We start from the raw sequence: 21,123 nt of genomic DNA, 5'->3' as shown, positions 1-21,123 counted from the left end.
TATTTTTTTTCTTTATTTTGGAGTAATGAAAATGTTCTAAAACTGATTATGGCAATGAATGAACAACTATATGATGATACTGTGAGCCACTGATTGTATACTTTGGACGGATTAAATAGTGTGGAATATAGCTCAATAAAATTGCATTAAAAAACACACACACTGCATTGTTTTAGTGTAAGAAAGCTAATTTGATCCTTAGGCTGAAATCAATGTAGACTCTAAAAGCTCTCAGAAATCAGTACTAGAATACTCTTGCTAAGACAAGTTGAGCTAAGAAATCAAAGTATGGATTACCAGAAATAACTTCAGTTATTAAATAACTATAAATTTTCATTTATACCAGACTCAGAATTAAAGAACATCATACAAATGTCGATTCCCCATGATGACCATAAAAAGGTTAAGTTTTCTTTCATATGTTTTATGTTAAATATTGTGTTTTTTTAAATCTTGTTTAATTTATTTTGGCAATTATTAGAAGTTCTTCAAAAACAAGAATAATTTATCAAAAATCTGCCAACACCAATAAAAATTCTGAAAAATAAGTCATGGAAGTGGGATGCATTCCCTATCATATATTAAAACTACAATGATTAAAACAATATGGTACTGAAAGTAAAGGAGAAAAATATACAGAACATCTAGTAAAAAAACAAAGTTTATGTAAGAACTTAGTGTAAGATAAAGGTGGGTAAGTGGGGAAGAGAGAGCTTTTATTGAGTAAAAATTGAAACTGGGCCAACCAGGAAAAAAAATGAATTCATAGCATGTATCTTATCGTAGAATAAGCTACAAATGAGACAAGATTTATATGTCAAAAATTAAACTTATGGTACTAGAAGTACTAGAAAAAACCACAGGAGAATATTTTTAAATACAGAGAAGGCTTTCCAACAAGGACACAAAACCCAGAAGTCATAAAAGATTTGCAAATTAGCTATAAATACAAACCCACCATACACAATCTCAAAGATAAGAGGCCAAATTTGGCCTCTAACTCATGTAACAGAGACTATGGGCTAATTTTCCTAATATGTAATAGCTCCTAAAAATCAGTAAGGAAAAAATCTCAACAATCTAATAGAAAAATTGGCAAACAATCTGGACAGTTCACAAAAGGAAACATACATACTTAAATGTGAAAAGACGTTCACCTCACTCGGAAAGAGAAATTTTAAGTACAATGAAGATGACATTTTCATCTATCCAATCATGAAGATAAAAAGTTTAAGTATGCAGTGCTGGCAAAGATGTTGGGAAGTAAGTACCTGTACACATGCCCGTTGGGAAGTTCCATTTGTTGTAAAACCTCTAAGAGGGGCAGTTTCTATCAAAAGGACAAATACACCATATCCTGTGACACAGAAATTTCACTTCTAGGAATTTTTCCATAGATAATTCATGGGGGGGAGGAAGGGGTAGTAGTTAAGATTGGTGACTGCCTAGATATGCTAAGAGATACATATTATAGGGCAAACTCCCAAGATTGTGAAGCAGGGTACACATTTGCATAGGTAAAGAAAGGAGAAAATGCAAATGCAAATATTTGCTGGATATGCATAGATGATTCCAGGGAAGATAAACAAGAAATTTAAAATATTTATTGCTTCTAAAAAGGTAACAGGGTGGCAGAAGGGAAGGACCGGGAGATTCTTTCAGCACATAGCTTTATTACCTTTTGAAAGTGAAACCATGCAAACATATTCCTTATTAAAAAATAATAAGTATTTTTTAAATGAAGTTAGGTAAGGAAGCTATCCTCATCTTTAACTAGAAATTAATAGTTAAAAAATCAGGATTAAGAAACTGCAATAAAGAGGGATAAGGTAGAAAGCTGTCAGCACAAAGGAAAGATTCATTTACACATGGGAGAGAAGAGACATAAAAAAGCAAATCAGTTCTTCAGAAATGAAGTATACTAACCTGGAGAACACAATAGCTCCCATTTTTCTTTTTAGAAAGGATTGTCAATGCTTCTTCTTCATATCCTGGGGCAACAATACCATCAGATACCTATCAATATAACAAAAATAATCTAATTTCCATTTTTAAAAGATCAAAAAACATCTCTGCAATTTCTAGTAATTGTCTGCCTTTGAACAATCTAGCAGTATTTTCTGGTTTCTACTTCCCACATATAATGCTAATACTGTATTTGGAAAGTATAATTCCTATGGTTCTCTAGAGTTGACCATATTTCACTTGCTATCCTAATTTTTTGTTTGTTTCATTAAATTAAGAGTATGCAAATACTTGGCTCTGACACATGTTCCTCAAGAAGAATGGTTTCCTACTATTATTCTCTTCATGGGGTGGGTGCTGTACACAAGAAAGAGCATTTTCTAGTCCAAGCATGTTCTGTCTCAAATGCAAGACAAAGGGTTAGATTAAATCATTGATCTAACATTTTACAACATTTTTTAACTCATTTTATAAAGACACAAATGCTATAGCCTCACATGCAAAAGCCTTGCTATAACTAGAACTCAGCACATCAGTTCCATTGCAGCTGGGGATGGTGGTGGCAATGGGAAGAATCCCTAAACTAACTAAATTTATTCAAGATACACACCCCTTCATCCTTCATCTCTACCCATTTATTTTCCTCCAAAAAGCTACCTTTTTCAAACCCTTTTCTTTCTGTTCCCTTTCCCCACCCCAATTCCTGCCTTTTTGGAATGCTTGTTTGATGTTCAACTTGTGGGCTTGTTTTTCATAGTAGTTTATATTTTTTGCATCATATAGTCTCTGCCATCACAGACCTATTAAAGTTTACAGTAAGTTTCATTATTACATCCCCATTCAAGATGGCACTCTCTCCTCTTAGGAAATAGTAACTTTGGCATAAATATAACTACAATTTAAAAGAATTTAAAAATATACAAATAAAATTTTATCATAACAGCCAAATATCAACTTAAAACATTGACTTACTAAACCTTACAATTACAATTCAGTCAAGGATTCATATTCTATGTGAAATATGAACATTCAAAACTGATAAATTCAATTTTCAGATAATACAAATAAAAATATAGTAGGTTACAGTTTCAATGGATGGTAAAATAAGAACAAATAAAGATGACACTTTCCTCAGTTATGCATGGATCAAAATATATGAATGACTACTAACCTCTCGGGAGATAATTTTGGCAGTAGGGACATCACAAACATCAGATAATGCAACAAAATCACCAAATGAAGACATCCTATCAGCCCCTGTAAGTAAAAATTAAAATGTGTTATTTATCATAAATAATCCTGACAAAGAAAAGATGTTTTAAAAATCCCAGTGGGATCATACAAAATCCATCTCTCTAAATCTAACCTTATTGTCTATATAAGATTGGATCAGGTTGTCATTTAACTGAAATAATGAGTTATCTACCTTCTCGAGCAGAGGTTAGCAAGCAGTATTTTATAAAGGGCCAAAGAGCAAATTATTTTTTAGGTTTTGAGAGCCACGTGGTCTGTTGCAACTACTCAACTCTGCAGTTGTAGTTCAAAAGCAGCCACTGAAAACACATGAACAAGTTCCAGTCAAACTATGTTTACAAAAACAGAGCAGTCTGGATTTGGCCCATGGGCTGTAGTTTCCTGACCCCAATTCTAGAAGGTAAACTGTGGTATCAAGGCTCTCAATTCTCTCTCATATTGTTATAATAATCAAGATATTTTTGGAATATATAAAATATAACTCTAGCCAAATTTAAAATTGTTAGAATAATCATACAATTTTAGTTACATACTAATATAACAATACAAATGCATTCAATAGTCTAATCTGAAATTACATACACCAAATTCCAATTAGGTTTCCATTTATCAGATTAAGATACCAATACATACTTTTATAAACAAATTTATTCCAAAGCACTCATAATAATTCTCAAGTATTAATAAAAAACAAACAAAAGCCAACTCGAAATCTTACGATAAAATAAAGGCTACTGATCTTTTATTTTACTTAAGATAAAATACTGCTTTTTCTTTAAAAAAAAAAAAAACAGAAAAACAAAAAACCCAGTGTCTTCTGACCTCTTGCTCTTGCATAGGCAGTTGATATGGGCGTAAGGGTTTTGTAGAGATCGTGGACCATGCAGACTTTGGCCTCATCTTCACTGAGTGGAATGCCAACAGCAGCGCCTGGTGGAGAAAGCCGTAAAATAATTAATCAACAACAAAAAACTCACGTTACTACCATCAACTCCCAAGTCAGGATAACATTTTACTTAACATCTAGACTCTGCAGCATAATTTCAAGTGCCTGTGTCAAATTAAACAAAAATTTGTTTGGCTGGTAATTAGGCACCAAAACTATAGTCGTGGGGGAGAATGAGAAGAGGGGTCATCTTTGCTTTAGCCTCTGAAAACAAGTAAAGCCACTGTATGAAGCCTGACAAGCACCAGGCACATGTGCATGAGGTTAGTTTACTTTGTTACCAACTCTCTGTCCTGCTTGATATTTCACACCATTTATTTCTTCACTACTCACATCAATTTAATACCCAATATACACCTGGAGACTAATTACATATTGGACTGTCAGTGGATCTAGAGATATAGATAACTAAACTGTTGAGTTAATTTGGACATAGAAGCAAGAGATATCACATACAATGGCTATAAAAAGTTACAGATAACATGTCATAAAGAACTTCTTTATGACTACTCATTTACAATTTTAATCACATTTACACTTTAGTCATACTGCATTAAACTGTCTCACTTTCACTTCCTAAACCTTCATGTTTCTGATGGAAACAACTATTGCCTGAACTTTCTATCTCCAAATGTTACACAATTTTATACACAAACACACGTGCACAAAAGTAGGTTATCATGTTCTCAGACTTTATCATGTCACTATATTGATACTATTATCAACAGATTTCAGAAAACTGGCCTCAGACTTTATAGAAATGTCTTTGTTCTTAATAGCACTTGCAATTTTCCAAAAAATTTAAAGAGAAATGCATTTCAAGAAGTTCCAGAACACTCAGAGCAGTGCCTTACCTGCTGGACTGACATGTTTGAAAGAGGCAGCAGCTGGAATACCTAAAGCTTCCTTCAGTTCCTTTACCAACTGCCAGGCATTCAAAGCATCACACAAGTTTATAAATCCAGGGGCTCCATTTAGAACTACATAAAAAATATATACACACTTTACCAAGCATGCCATGCATATATATGAACATTTCTTAAAAAATAAAAACATGTATTAAGACTATACTAATCTCTTAGCAAAATGTAATTAAGAGGCAAACAGATAAAACAGAAATGTGTAAGAACCTGGTGAGAAAAATGAATAAATTAGCCAAGCCTGAGTCCTCCTTAAGAGTGTACATGCATATAAACACATGTACACATGCACAACTGAGAGACCAAATCCAGTCAATCCAGAAATAAACTGGTAAGAGAGAATTCAAGAAAGAGAGAAATCTATCAAGACTGATGATCAGCCAGGACCCATTTAAATGCAGAGCTAAGATTAAACAATTGTGAGAATTACAGTAACAAGATAAAATGTAAATTACAAACCTTGCCAATTTAAGAAATAAAGTCACAAACTAAAAACAAGAGCTGCAGGTAGGGGGAAAGGAGGAAAAGAAATGTGTACTAAATTAATTTTCTCCTCTTTTATACCAGAGCCAAGAGACTGCCTAAAATTAAAACACAGTTAAAAGAAGACCACAACCCCAGAGTTTTTCATAATCTATTTCCTTACTCTTGGAAGGATTGTTTTTTAGAGGCTAAATCTCTCATGAATAAACATTTACATGAAGTTCAGCATACAAGCAAAAAATAGTGGGCCACTAATTCAAAACTAAAAAAAACTGTATGCTCATTTCCTTTATGTGTTATCATGGATAGTAAATACTTTAGAAGGTAAAAGTGCCAAATATTTGCTGAGCACCTAAAATGCTCGGCAGGGATCTAGGTACTTGGGCTGTATCAGTGAATAAAACAGTCCCACTGAAGAAAATATCACTGTCTTCATGAAGCTTCTTATTCTAGTGAGGGAAGGCAGACAAGAAACAAAATAGACAATAAATAGTAAACAATAAAAGTAAAATATTCTACAAGACATACAACACGCAAAACTAAAACGAGACACTGTATTTACAATTTCCCCACCTCTCTCCGTAGATGAGGCTAAATGGAAGAAAACGCTTGGTTTTGGAACACCTTAGAGTTAACAGTAACAGTTCTTCAAATATCAAAATTTCAAAGATGCTAATAACCATTTATATATAATGGAAAGTGCTATAGAGAAATGTTTAAAGTTGTTCAATCTATTAAATAGCAGAATCAAATAGGAATTTTCTCATTTCCAACCCCAGGAAAACCAGTCATTAAGATCACAGATGCACAAATATTCCATCTTTATTCTTGCTTTATAATTATGTCACTGCCAGAAATTCAAACCATGTGAAAAGGTAAAGTGTCCCTTCCACTGTAAAAAGTAGTACATGGCTGCTGTTTTGAGAAGCTCCACAAAATCTCTTGACAGGGAAACCCTATCTATGTGCCCAAGGCTACCTCTACCACGTTTCACCAAACAGTGCTTTAAAATTCAAAAGAAAGAAACACATACACTAAAATAAGGAACAATGAACAAAAACTCTTCTGTGGGACTAAGGAAAATGCTCCTGAAAATGAGAAGTCCATAGGATCTTTTTTTTTTTGTCTCAGAATCTAAATGGGGATTATAAGGTATAATACCTGAGATAAAACAGTAGATAAATTTAAGAAGTTCTAGAAGTAGAAATTCATGCAAAATGTCAGATGTTTAATTATTCATTCAATTAATATTTAGGGAATATGCCAAGCATTGTTCTAAGCACTGGGGATATAGCAATGAACAAAGATCATGAGGCAAAGTCTCTGCTCTTAGGAGTTGGCTTCCTAATTGGAGAAGACAAAATGCAAATATATGTAGCATATAAGGGTAAAGGCTGCTACTTTGGTCTGGGTGATCAGGAAAGGCTTCTCTGAAGAGGTGAGATTTAAGATGAGATATGAACGACAAGACAAAGTACCATGACCAGAGGGAGGAATTTTGGGTGAAGAGCACAAGCAGCACAAACGCTCTGCAGTAGAAGATGCTTGGCCTGCGGACTGACAAGCAGAAGTCACTGAAACCCTGGGTGGAGGGAGGGTTGTGGAGGGAATGAACCAGAGCTGGGTAACAGTGAGCTTGAACAGCAAGGCAAAGAGTTTAAATGGGAATGAAAGCCAATGGATGATTTTAAGCAGGGTGTAACAGCATCTGATTTGCATTTTGAATAAATTACTCTGTTGTGAAGAACAGAAGAGACAAGAAAGCAGAGAGATCAGTTAGATTACCACAGTCTGGGAGACTTTACTAGGTGATGGCAGTGGACTGGATAATGTTAAGAAAGAAGAAAAGACACAAAATACAGTTGAGGTAGTCACAGTAGAGCTTGTTGACTCATGAGTGTGAAGGATGAAGAAAATAATATTTCAAATTCTCCTCCAACCTACACTGCTCCCCTCTTCCTCCCCCTCACTGGTGACAGGAAGGAAAGGCAAGCAGGAACATCCTCTTCTTTCCACCAACAGTGCACCAAGCTGTGTGCTATCCTCTGTGCTTCCCCTTCCAGTATATGAACTAAGTGTCCTTGTGCTCTTCCAAGGCCAACCCTCCTCCCAAAGCTTGAGCCTGATTTAGGGCCTTCTTGTCCACAACTCTCCCCATATTCTGCATACCCACTCTCTTCTATCAGAGAGAAGGACATGCTCTAGTACTGCCCACCTTAGCAACACAACAGAACAAAAAGCTGAAAAACCTTCCCTTAATCCTACAAACTCATGGAAGTCTTGACTCATTTCTCTGTTCAAAGAATTACCTTTATCAAGCTCCTTGCCTCACAAATCCTATTTTGACCTACTTCAGTTTGGGCTTCCAGGCCCACCATTCCATGGAAACAGCTGCTTGTAACATTCCCAAATCAAATACGCACTTCTCTGCTCTCAGAAGCATTTCAACTAACAAGTTTCTCGGTTTTCCAACTCCTGCCTCCTCTGCCAGTTCCTCTATTGCACCTGGGTGGGAAATGCCCAGGGCTTGGTCTTGACCCTCCTGCTGTGAAATCTGCATCATTTCATCCCGTCCAGACCCACACTTCAAAAACCATCTATATGCCAAAGGCATTCCACAATCTCCATCTTCAACTTGACCTTTCTCCAGAGCCCCAGATGACCTCCTTGACATTTCTGCTCACAAGTCCAACTTGCATCTCAAACTTAACATGGCTATAAGAGGCATGTAATTTACTCATCTTCTAAATGTGAACCATGTTGGACACGATAAACACAGAAACACATATACTCAGACACAGCAAACTATGTCACATAACGCTTGGGTTTTACCTGTGATGGGAAGCTTGGGCTGCAGGGTGTATAACTGGGCAGGAGTTTGATGAGGGTTCATTCCATACCTCAAGGGCAGCTGAGATATTCCTTTGCCATACTGTTTCCTGAAGTAATCCGAAATTGCTTCATCATATTGTGCTGTATGAGTGAAAGCCTACACAAAGTATGTTAGACAAGATGATTTTAGGTAGTACACAGCAAACTATAGCCTCTCCTGCCCGCCCCCCCCACCAAATGACAGTGAATAGCGTAAAGAACTGTTCCTTTTTCAATTCTCTTTCAATTGTTTTTAACAGAATACCTTACCTCTCTAATATTTGGTATTCCATTTTTAAACAAAAGGATAGAAACTCCAAGCAAACCTTTGGTAGGTGACAATTTAGTGAAGGCTGAACACCATTTCTGTTTGGCAAACACTGCACTAGATGGCTGTCCTGTTACAATACTGTAGAAGTATGTCCCCACCTTCAAGGCTAACTGGCGTCTTGTCTCCAAGGAGGTATCTTTAGTATCAGAACTCTGCATCTCTGTGGACACCGTGGAATAGTCCTCTGGGTCACACACTACTGTCACTCGACTGTGGTTTTTGGCTGCTGCTCTCAGTAAGGTCACTCCACCTTCAAAGAACAAAGGATGGTTTGTATTTTTGAATAAAGGCATTGTACACATACTTCCATGCTAACTCTTGACTTAAAAAATAAGGAAAAAATAACCCATGTGAATCTTTACAAAATACTGATGAATTATAGTCAATTTCAGAAAACCATCTGGGAGAAGAAACTATTTTCTATTCCCTCGATAATGAAGATCAAAATGAAATCTTGTTTTTCCTAGACAGGGCAGTTGAGTGGGGCTGGCCTGGCATGCACTCCACACCTCAGGAAGGTTACTGCGTGCAGAATGGCTGCTTCTGAAAGCCAAAGATGTACTGAAGTATAGAGGACTGCTGTATTTGCAGGGCTAAGTCCTCCAGTTCTCGATTCACGGACAGTAAATGCCACGAAGGGGCCTTCTGGGGCTGTTTTGGGTTGTATGAGACTTGTTCAGGAGATACTTGCAATGCCTGTGTCCTGCTTGTGAAAAGATGGAAAAAGCTGCCAGCAGGAGCAAAAAAAAACAAAAAACAAAAAACCTGGAATCATGTGGTACATGTAAGGGCAGGACCCAGTCTAAAAACTACAATGAAACCAAAGGAAGTGAAAACTCTGTCTGGAAACAGGATAAAAGCAAACTGTAGAAAGAACGTAAATGTCACAATTCTGACGCTCACAGTACCACCTCAAGGGCCTCCCCAGCCCAGTCTCCTTGTTACAGTAACCAGTCAGATGATGGCTCAGATACCCAGGGCTTCTGGCTCTAACAAAACACCAGTCTTTTCCTTCTTAGATCTCACATACTAGAAAAGACAGAAACCGTGTTGCGGGATTATCTATAAAGGCCGTTTGGGGGAAGTCCTCCTTGACACACATCTGTTCAAGCCTTACTGCAGCAATAAGAAAACAGCTGCTGACAAGCTGGAGGAGCAGGGCCAGAGCCTCCACCCATCTCCACTCAGGATGGGGACTGAGGTTTATATAGAAGGGGAACAACAAAAAAAATAATTTTGGAAAGACAACAAAGCAACAAAGTGATCCTTCTATTTTTACTTGGATTCTTGCTATTCTGCCAAAAGAGAATTTCTAGAATGGTTTTGAATGGGTTATTTTTCCCCCAAGTTCCACAAACTCTGAAGCCAGTGTCTGGCTTACTAAAAGAAAAAGAGACGTGCATATAATATTTAAAATGCTGAGTATTTCATAGGAAAGCTGAATGTTGCTGTAAAGTGCTCTTTAACTCTTTTTTTAAATCCCATTCTCATGAATGAAATTAGGGGAATTTCAGGGGACAGGGATGGATTTGCTGTATGATAAACTATATGTAGTTTTAGTCTTTCTATATTGAGAAGTAGTGGTTGGGGCATTTTTTAAGATGGCTGTATACATTTGTTTTCCTTCATGATAGTATATTTGTCATAACTCAATAATATGGACTTGTCTCTAGAGATATTTGTTAATAATTTTGAAATATTAAACTCTTGCCAAGGTTTGGATGATTCAAACCTGTACTACTGAAATATTAAGCAGGACAGAATAAGCTTTCTGGTGCAAATACCTTGAAAGAAAAAGTAAGTACTAAATATACAGAGGTAACTTGACTGTGTATGTTGCATCCTGAGCCACTTCCCTCTATATTAATATGTGATAAAGATTTTAATTTATATGAAAATTCTAAAGCAGAATCAAAGCTCCTCTTGGGGAAATGGCAAGGTTTCAGGATAAGCGATCCTATACGAATAGTACCAAAGCATTACCACATGGTAGAGAACACATACTACTATAAAGTCTGAAAAATTAAAGTGCAAGTCTTCAAGATGGCACAAAACAAAGGTTAATGCTTCTTGGGGCACAGTTCTTGGAGGGCTTGCCCAGTGTATGTAATTGACTATTGTTTGTGTTATATGACTGGTGACTTCATTGAAAATCTGCACAATTCAATTTTATCTCTGGATTACTTCAGCTGACCTTTGTGAAAGTTTTATCTGTGTAGAGTGGGCATTTGACTTGTTTTAACCTATCAGGGTTTTTGATTTTCTTTTCAATATTTAAAGCAAAATTCTACTAGAAAAAAAGAAGTATGTGTTAATGCTGAGTGAAGTGGTTTTTGGTTTAGCCTCTTTTAGTCAGGCTTTCTGAAGACAGACATGCTAGGTGATAAACCCTGAACACGGAGCTCCTCAATTCTAAAATCTCTACTAAAAGCCTCTCACTTGAATCCAAACCAAAGTACTCTCATTGCCTCATTTCTAAAATTTTAAGGGGAAAAAAAATCATTTTTCATGAGGAGAGGAGCATTTTTGCCTACCTCTTAGTAACAACTTGACCCAGTGCTTATTTTTAAAACTGGATAGTATAAATAACAAGGAGGAAGCCACTTTCTATAGGCACCCTAAAATTTTACAGTTCTTAATCTAAACTTAAGAATCTATATTTTTTCCTTTTGGAAAAAACTACATGCTACATGACACCAAATGTGCAATCTACACAGTGAGTTGGGTCGCCTCTCCCACAGCCTTTGAGGAGTATTACAAGAGTCTCAGCCATTATCATCTTCCTCCTGACTTACATTTGAAATACTTTAAAAAAAATTTTTTTTGTACATTTTGACTGCTGTATTGTTGGTAGAATATACTATGATATGGGTCATCTGTACTTCTGTATTTATTTATTTATTACTAGACCTCAAACACAATCTTTTTCCCCGTCCATCTTTCTATGCCTGTAGGATGTACTATATGTAGTCAATGTAGTCATGTATTTTGTGTTAATATATTAGAAATCTATAAATCTGTTTTGTGCTTTTTATACTGCTGGATACCCATAATCAAAACTTTTACTAGGGTATTGAATAAATTTAGTCTTATTAGAAAATAAAATATAAAAAATGAAATCTCATTTAAAAATGTAGAATATCCTCTCCTTTGTCAATCTTCTACAACATTTTTACCAACTTACCGATATCAATTTGCTCAACAGCTTCCTCAACAGTTACATCTGGAGAAGCCACAGTCTTCACAAATGGATACAGATTGCAAACAACAACGCTAAAGCAAAGAATTTAACTATCATTAAAAACTCAACATACTGTAGTTTACAATCATAAAGAAAAACCAAGTCAGCAGCTTTTAACAATAGTAACAAAACTATAAAGAACTAAAAAATACACTGTGGGCAAAACATTTTAGAATTCTAAAGAGTTATGTTAAAAAATCTGGACCAGAGGCTACTATCTCTCCAACCCCGTCTAATGCCTAGAGTAGTGGCTCAGAGATTTTGTCCAGGGGTGACAGTCCATGAGAACAGAGAACTTCAAAGCACTAACCCAAAACGAACTGACTTTATTTGGAGCAGTGTGGCAAAGTTCAAGATTTAGGGCACTCTCACAACAATGAATATTTGGGTGGGAAGCAAGTAAGAGCAGGCTGGTTCTCTAAGATCAGCGAAAGAGACAGCTAAGAAGAAACTTCCTTCCACCAGCAGTCAAACAACCTTAGAAGAAAGGCTTCAAAAACCACCCCCACCCAAATTTAATTGGATTAGAAGCAGAGCAATTTATGCCCCAGGCCACCATGGAAAATAATGGAGCAACCAGCTGGCAATTAGTGGAACCTAAGCTCCAAGGCAAATGAGACTGAGAGGTCACAGGATCCTGTTAAAACCAGTTGCCCCGGGGTGGTTGCCTAGGACCCCAAAGCTATGCTCTCTGAGCAGCTACACCAAGGGCTTCAGACACAGTGGGGGAAACAGTTTTTACAAAAAAAATGTCTAACCAAGTCATTAAAGAAATAAACACAAAATGAGCCCCAGATACTGAGAACACTTGAATGTACTCAGAACAACTGAATGTACGCTTTGTATGAGTGGATGGTATGTGAATATATCTCAATAAAATTGAATTAAAAAAAAAAAAACAAGAACAATAAAGCACTACAAAAATCCAGATTAAACCCAAACTCATCACAACACTGTGAACTTAATAAACAGCACTGAATATTAGAAAAAAAAAAAAAAAAAAGCCCCAGAGAGTGGGGAGGGGAATCGGTTTCCAATGTTGCTATAATATATTACCTCAATTATTAGACATTCAAAGAAATAGGATAGTGTAACCCATACACAAGAAGGCCACTATACCTCTGACAAACATCAATGCAAAACCCCTCAACAAAATATTAGCAAATAAAATCCAAGAATGTATAAAGAAGAATTATATAACACAACCAAGTGGGATATATTCCAGGTATGCAAGGCTGATTCAACATTAGAAAATCAATTAATGTATTCTATCACGTCAACAGGCGAAAAAAATAAAGAAACCAGGCACAATGGACCACATACGGTAAGGTTCCATTTATATGAAATACATAGTACAGGAAAATCAAAAGAGAAAATAGATGGGTGGTTGCCAAGGGCTAGGGGATGTGGAGGGAAATTGGGAGTGAATGTTAATGGGGACAGTTTCTTTTTTAGGGTGATGAAAATGTTCTAATATTGATTGTGGAAATGGTTGCACAACTCTGTGAATATATCAAAAACCACTGAATTATACACTTTAAATAGGAGAATTATATGTCATGTGAATTATACCTTTTAAAACATTTTTTAATTGTGAAAGTTAACATATATACATAACAGCAATAACTTTCAATGTACAATTTATCAAGTAGTTAGCACATTTCAAGAATGTTATGGGTTACTGTTCCACAATTTCAATTATTTCCTTATTGTAAAATATAACATATATACAGAAAGGTGATACTTTCAAAGTACAATTTAACAAGTAGTCATACAGGTAATTTCAAAGAATGTTATGGGTCGCGGTACCACAGTTTCAGTTCTTTCCTTACTGTGAAATATAAGATAATATTCAGAAAGGTGACAACTTTCAAACTACAATTTAACGAGTAGCTAAAAAGCAAATTTCAAAGAATGTTATGGGTTTCAGTTCCACCTTCTCAGTTATTTCTTTCTAGCTAATACCCAGGCATCTAAAAAAATATTTATATAAAAATTCAGTATTCGTAATCCTTTGTTAAATCCTATCGGATTTTATCTTTAAAAAGCTGTTATGGATATCTGCACGCCAATGTTCATAGCAGCATTATTCACAATTGCCAAGAGATGGAAACAACCCAAATGTCCTTCAACAGATGAGTGGATAAATAAAATGTGGTATATACACACGATGGAATACTACGCGGCAGTGAGAAGGAACCATCTGGTGAAACATATGACAACATGGATGAACCTTGAAGACATAATGCTGAGTGAAATAAGCCAGGCACAAAAAGAGAAATATTATATGCTACCACTAATGTGAACTTTGAAAAATGTAAAACAAATGGTTTATAATGTAGAATGTAGGGGAACTAGCAGTAGAGAGCAATTAAGGAAGGGGGAACAATAATCCAAGAAGAACAGATAAGCTATTTAACGTTCTGGGGATGCCCAGAAATGACTATGGTCTGTTAATTTCTGATGGATGTAGTAGGAACAAGTTCACTGAAATGTTGCTATATTATGTAACTTTCTTGGGGTAAAGTAGGAACATGTTGGAAGTTAAGCAGTTATCTTAGGTTAGTTGTCTTTTTCTTACTCCCTTGTTATGGTCTCTTTGAAATGTTCTTTTATTGTATGTTTGTTTTCTTTTTAACTTTTTTTTTCATACAGTTGATTTAAAAAAGAAGGGAAAGTTAAAAAAAAAAAAAAAAAGAAAAAAGACAAACAAGGAAAAAAAAAAAAAAGATGTAGTGTCCCCTTGAGGAGCCTGTGGAGAATGCAGGTGTGTTCGCCTACCCCACCTCCATGGTTGCTAACATGACCACAGACATAGGGGACTGGTGGTTTGATGGGTTGAGCCCTCTACCATAAGTTTTACCCTTGGGAAGACGGTTGCTGCAAAGGAGAGGCTAGGCCTCCCTGTATTTGTGCCTAAGAGTCTCCTTCTGAATGCCTCTTTGTTGCTCAGATGTGGCCCTCTCTCTCTGGCTAAGCCAACTTGAAAGGTGAAATCACTGCCCTCCCCCCTACGTGGGATCAGACACCCATGGAAGTGAATCTCCCTGGCAACGTGGAATATGACTCCCGGGGAGGAATGTAGACCCGGCATCGTGGGATGGAGAACATCTTCTTGACCAAAAGGGGGATGTGAAAGGAAATGAAATAAGCTTCAGTGGCAGAGAGATTCCAAAACGAGCCGAGAGATCACTCTGGTGGGCACTCTTACGCACACTTTAGACAACCTTTTTTAGGTTCTAAAGAATTGGGGTAGCTGGTGGTGGATACCTGAAACTATTAAACTACAACCCAGAACCCATGAATCTCGAAGACAGTTGTATAAAAATGTAGCTTATGAGGGGTGACAATGGGATTGGGAAAGCCATAAGGACCACACTCCACTTTGTCTAGTTTATGGATGGATGTGTAGAAAAGTAGGGGAAGGAAACAAACAGACAAAGGTACCCAGTGTTCTTTTTTACTTCAATTGCTCTTTTTCACTCTAATTATTATTCTTGTTATTTTTGTGTGTGTGCTAATGAAGGTGTCAGGGATTGATTTAGGTGATGAATGTACAACTATGTAATGGTACTGTAAACAATCGAAAGTACAATTTGTTTTGTATGACTGCGTGGTATGTGAATATATCTCAATAAAATGATGATAAAAAAAGATGCAAAAAAGAAAAAAAAAAGCTGTTATGTATAAATATATTTTAAGAAAGAGTGAAGCACTATCTTTATGCAAATAATTAAGTTGGTTATATGTACTAAATTTTAGATCATAACTTCCTAAAAGAGTAAAGATTGTTTTTAGTTTAAGTATGTATTTTGGTAATACATAGTTGGCAAAACCAAAATGCTTACACAAGAACAATGTCACACAGAAGGTACTCAGTAAATATTTATAATGAGTGACCAAGCTAATTTCACCTTTGTTTTTTAAAATATTAAAGGTAGACCTTAGAATTTTTACCTTATAAGATTGAAATCAAGCCTGGTCATGTCAGCATTATCTTCTGGTATATTACGAGCCAAGATTCCTATTTTAACACAGTTAAACAAAGTATTAGGTTCAAAAACCAAGTCAGAAGGTACCTCTTCCCAATATTGTTCATCAATCAAAGTAAAGCCTCTATGCCTAATTAAGTCTATCGAACATATGGTTAAGGAGTTATCAAACAAAAAACTAAGATATTAGGAGATGTATTTAACAATCTTTTGCATCAGTTCCTGAGTCCACTGTTCTTGAACAGCAAAATGTAAAAAAGGTAAAACAAATTTCCACCTAACCGTTGCCAATATCATTTTAATCTATATGGTCTCTGACGATTCTTACTCTGATCCTGTACTGCAACTGAAAAACAGTGATACACCTATTTCTCGTCATTTTGGTTACATGCAAACTGCTGTCTCAGATTAATGAGCAAAAGTAAAGCATACTGAAAAATAATCCTTCTGAGTCAGTTCCATTGTGATGTATTATTCTAAGTTTGAATCACTATAAATTCTTTCAATATAATAAAATCTAAATATTCTGAGTAACTCCAGTGGCAAATACCACATTCTAAATTAGTTATCAGAGGTCAGAACTAAGATCAAGCAGAGAAAAACAATCTGAGCCCAAAATGTAATAAATCAAGCCGGATTTTAAACAGGTTCTAGTATTAATTTTGGTAGCAGCTGTGACAAAACCAATGTAACCTCACCAACAATTTTTTTCTGAACTTTATGACCCACCTTTTTCCTCATTTATTCCATGAAGTAATGTGCTAAAATATTCCTGAAAACCACTGACAGTTTTAAAGGGAAGGGACAAACAACTTACCAGCATGGACTGCAGGATGCAAGGTTTTCACACGCCCCCCTAACATTTCAGGAAATCCTGTCAGCTCAGAGACATCTCTGAAAATAAATAAACATTACTACAGATTCTGCTGAATTGCCATTTTATACTATTTCAAAGCATCTTCCAATAGTAAGTCTACTGTCCTCAATTTGAGATTTTTCAGAGCCTGAGCTGAACAGAAAAATTATTTCTGTTTCTTAAGTCTTTCACTGTACTTGATTCCCTACTTAAGTAAAATTCTACTTACTTTTCAAAAGTATGTTGTTTATCAAATTTTTAACACCAGGAAGAATCAGTGATAACTAAAAAGTAATTGGTTTTAGTTTCCAAAGAATTCAGAAACTGAATCAAAAGCTTTTAACTACTAAAATTTTAAAATGTTCAACTGTGAAGTAATTTGGCAGTATATGACAAAAAAACATTAAAAATAGTCTTACCACAGGAAGACCAAAACAGGAAAATTTAGTTTGATTATAACATATACAAAAATGGCCAATCAAATGAATGGTGTTGATCCTGATGATCCAAAGGTTTAAGCATTTAAAAAAAAAATCATACAAGTAACAAAATAGTGAGAAATGCTTTCCACGCAATAAACCAAAGATTTATAGATCAAACTATGTAAAAGTTGAAATACTAAAAAAGAAATATAGTTATAATCCATTTTTAGTGCCTTCTTTATAGTTTTCCACATTTTTCAAATTTTCTACGATAAGTATATATTGCCTGTATTGTAAGAAAATAATAAAACATTTTTTAAGGCAGCAAATTCTGCTAACGGGATACAAAATTTCCTGTGTAGACTCGCTTATTAAGGAGGGCCATTTGCAAATGACCTGGTGTTTGGCCAAGGACACACAGTTCCAAGATAAACTGACAAACTGGTAACATAGTTTTCAGGAAATAAAATCCAGTTTCTCCAAGTGAGGACAAGTACTAAAACTTAGAGAACGTAGATTAATTCTGAGAATTAACCATCTGGGATAATTACAAAACCTTCTATTCCTTCTTACTTAAGAATTTGTACATAATAGCTGCAGGCTTTAGAAAGAACTCTGTTCTCATTGTTTTACACTCACTGAATAAAATCTCATCAGTTTATCTCAGCTTACTTAAAGTAGTAGCTATCTTCCTAGGTTAAAATAAAATATTGGCTCTACCTCTCACTAGCTGTGTGATCTTGGGCAAATTATTTCATTTCTTTGTGCCACAGTTTCTTCATCTATCAAATTGGAATAATAATACCTACCTCAAAAGTTGTTGTAAGGATTACATGAGTTAATATATAAAATACCCTCACAACTTGTGTTACGTATTTAATCTGGGTGATGGGTACATAATATGAGGTTTCATTATACTTAATGTACTTTTCATTATGTCTGAAACGTTTTCATAATACAAAGTTTGGGGGTGGCAGTAAGGTCACTGAAGAGGACCTTGCTTAATTTAAAGGAGGCTCCAACTATTACAGTGGCCCAATGGAATGAACACAGGTCTGGACTTCAGATTCTCATCCTGCTACTGTACAGAAAAAGAGCCAATCCGCCTTTCACAGTGCTCAAAGGGTTCCTATGAAAACCACAGAGAAATCATGCATAAGGACTTTAGAAAACATAAAGCATTTATTTAATAAATAACGTATGGCATTCTTACCATCTGACTCTGCCAAATTTAGGAAAACCTAGTACTGCCCATATAGGGCAATAATATGAGAAAAAGATAACAATCTAACCCTACCTAGACCCAGGAGGCAAGTTGCAAAACTTTGTTGCACTTAACAAAAAAAGCAGACAGATCCTTTACCCCTTTTTCTAAAATATACTTTAGGGATGGGTGCCTCCTTCCTCTGAACTCTTATACTGCAATTTATTACACCTGCCATGTGTCATTTTTTATTTTCTACCTTTCAGTAGCGTTACTCCCTCTCCACCAGAATATCAGCTCCTTGAGAACAGGAATAGAATCATGATTTACTTTTACACATTACTTCTTCCCAGCATCCATCCAAGGAATGAATAGGTTGTGAACGAAGCAATGAATGGTGGAGTAATACCTACATATAATGACCAAAGTTCTAAGGAAGAGTGGCAGATTTGAATCTTCTTGAGACAGTAGTTTTACTAAATAAATAGCCAGTCAAAACAGATTACAGGAATTATAACTTGAATTTTGCTTGTGTGATAGATGACCCAGGCCAATTATTTTGTTATAGGAAATGACTAGGAATTAGGGCTTGGAAATCAGGACTACCCAGGGTGCCAATCCTAAGTAAACCAATTATTTAATCTTGTAAACTTGTGTAAGAGTTACTAAATCTCAATAAATAAAATAAAATTAAATTAAATTAAATAAATTAGTTACTAAATCTGAGCTCACCTACCTCTTCCATAAAGTGAATAAGTAGTGTACTACCTCACTGCATTGCTGGGAAGAGTCAACAGCACACTTTATTTACAGTACCCACAACACAGTACTTTCCATAACATAATTACGCTACTTTCTGATTGGACTTAACTTAAAAACTAAGTCGCACCTTACCTGACAGCCAGACCAGCATCCCTCAGTGCTTTTGCAGTCCCTCCAGAAGCCACGAGATTCAAACCAACATAAGTTAAATTTCTGGCAAATTCCACAAGGCCGGTTTTGTTTGAGACGCTAAATAAGGCTGAAACACAAGATATTTTTTCTCATCATCACAACACATTAAGTTCTCCAAAGTCGGGGAGGGAACCTGGGGGGAGGGGATGTCATGAATCTGGAGGTAAGTGGCCCAGACCCGGACGCCCCCCCACATCAGACAACCGGCGGGCGGAAGGAGCAGTGACAGCAGCGCAGAAGCGCGGGCGCGCAGCCCCTAGGCGAACCCGGGCCCCGCACGTCCCGCCCGGCCGCCGCCATTGCCCGGGTGGCCGGGCCGCGGGCCCTGGGTGTCGAGGGCGCCGCTCCGCGAAGGCCGCGCGGGGGCCTCACCGAGCTGGCCCGGCGCCATGGCTGCAGGCGGCGGGGTCCGGGGCCCGAGGAGACGGGCAGCGGCGACGCCACGTGTGGAAGCAGGCCGAGCGGCGGAGATGCTGGCGGCAGGAAGCCCGGGCGGACACCTGACCGGTCACGTGGCCCTGCCCGCCGCAGCCCGCGCTCCGCCCTGCTGGCTTTTAGACTCGTAATTGGAGCCTCCGGGCTGAAAGGGAGGGCCGGGGTGGGGCGCCAGCTGGTTTCCGCCGCCGGGCACTGAAGGTTTCCCGTTCGCTCCCAGACTCCGCGCTTGGCAGCCAGTACTGTGTCCCCGCCCGGAAAAGTGGCAGCCCTGCGGCCCCTGGAGCAAACGCCGGTTACCCGGGGCAGCCCTTCCGCGGAGGCTAGCATGTAGATAAAGGGATAAAAGCACCGAAACAGAAAACAAGACATTAATAGATTTTAAGAAATAAAGCGAAGTTTGAGTGACAGACGCCACAGTTCACCTATTCAAGGCAAAACTAAGTGAAATAAGACATTACAAAATCCACATTCGAAAACTGTCAGAAAGCTGCTTAAAGATTGTGTCTTTTTTACAAATCTATAAATATTATTTTGCCTCAAGCCTAGATGAGAGGAATGACGACGTCAAAGGGGGAAAAGAACACCATTTTTAATTCATTAAAACCAGGGAAAGCAAAGTTGGACACATTTGTTTCTTTTTGAAAATGACACCTTTGCTACAAAATAAATTCATACTGCTGTCAGCATGTCTTTTTAAATGTTCCTCTTTCGTGTTATATTACAAAACAATAGTATTTTTTATTATCAGTCTGGGGCTTACAGCTGCAAAAGGAGTCGATTTTCTCATTACTCAGATGCTACTATTTATTTGCGTTTTTCTTCTTCCGTCTCCATTTTTTTTTTCCAATCTCTTCGTTTCACAACTACTAACTAGAATCAGGAGTTCTGCATTTTCACTTCGGAGTATGTTAACTCTGCTATGGCTCTGAATATCCTCACGTTTCTAAAAGAAATACATGAAGATTATCAAAATATCTTCAAAGTGTGTTGGCCAACTTTGAATTAAAAAAGAAAAGGCTCATAGCTAACAATAAAGGAAATTTCCCTGACCAGGCATCATTAAGTTTTTCTAGGAAATAAAAAGCAGAGAAAGGAATAAATAAAGCAGAGATTTAGTGATAAGAAGGAAATAAACAGTGCTTAGAAACTAGACATTTTCCCTGCATGTGAATTACAAATGTTGAATTCAATAAATATTTATTGAGCCCTTTCTGCCTGAATGGTGGAAATAATAGTGTCAGGAAGA

General features: G+C 36.8%; 1 protein-coding gene across 1 annotated transcript in view; it reads right to left on the bottom strand.

Annotated features, from left to right (window-relative positions):
* ATIC (5-aminoimidazole-4-carboxamide ribonucleotide formyltransferase/IMP cyclohydrolase) overlaps nt 1–19,962 on the bottom strand; it is a 30,728-nt gene extending 10,766 nt beyond the window's left edge. Inside the window, exons 1-11 of the mRNA XM_037849963.1 lie at nt 19,812–19,962; nt 19,380–19,506; nt 16,821–16,897; nt 15,969–16,035; nt 11,955–12,043; nt 8,869–9,020; nt 8,401–8,557; nt 5,020–5,145; nt 4,042–4,149; nt 3,137–3,222; nt 1,927–2,016 (exon numbers count right to left, since the gene is read on the bottom strand). Of these exons, the coding sequence (XP_037705891.1) occupies nt 1,927–2,016; nt 3,137–3,222; nt 4,042–4,149; nt 5,020–5,145; nt 8,401–8,557; nt 8,869–9,020; nt 11,955–12,043; nt 15,969–16,035; nt 16,821–16,897; nt 19,380–19,506; nt 19,812–19,830 (1,098 nt within the window). The 5' untranslated portion in view covers nt 19,831–19,962. The remainder of the gene's footprint in view (nt 1–1,926; nt 2,017–3,136; nt 3,223–4,041; nt 4,150–5,019; nt 5,146–8,400; nt 8,558–8,868; nt 9,021–11,954; nt 12,044–15,968; nt 16,036–16,820; nt 16,898–19,379; nt 19,507–19,811) is intronic.
* Between the last annotated feature and the right edge of the window lie 1,161 nt (nt 19,963–21,123).

The sequence above is a fragment of the Choloepus didactylus genome, chromosome 9, assembly GCF_015220235.1.
Source record: "Choloepus didactylus isolate mChoDid1 chromosome 9, mChoDid1.pri, whole genome shotgun sequence".
Lineage (NCBI taxonomy): Eukaryota > Metazoa > Chordata > Mammalia > Pilosa > Megalonychidae > Choloepus > Choloepus didactylus.
The sequence above is the reverse complement of the archived record's forward strand: the minus strand, read 5'-3'. Positions and strand labels throughout refer to the sequence as shown.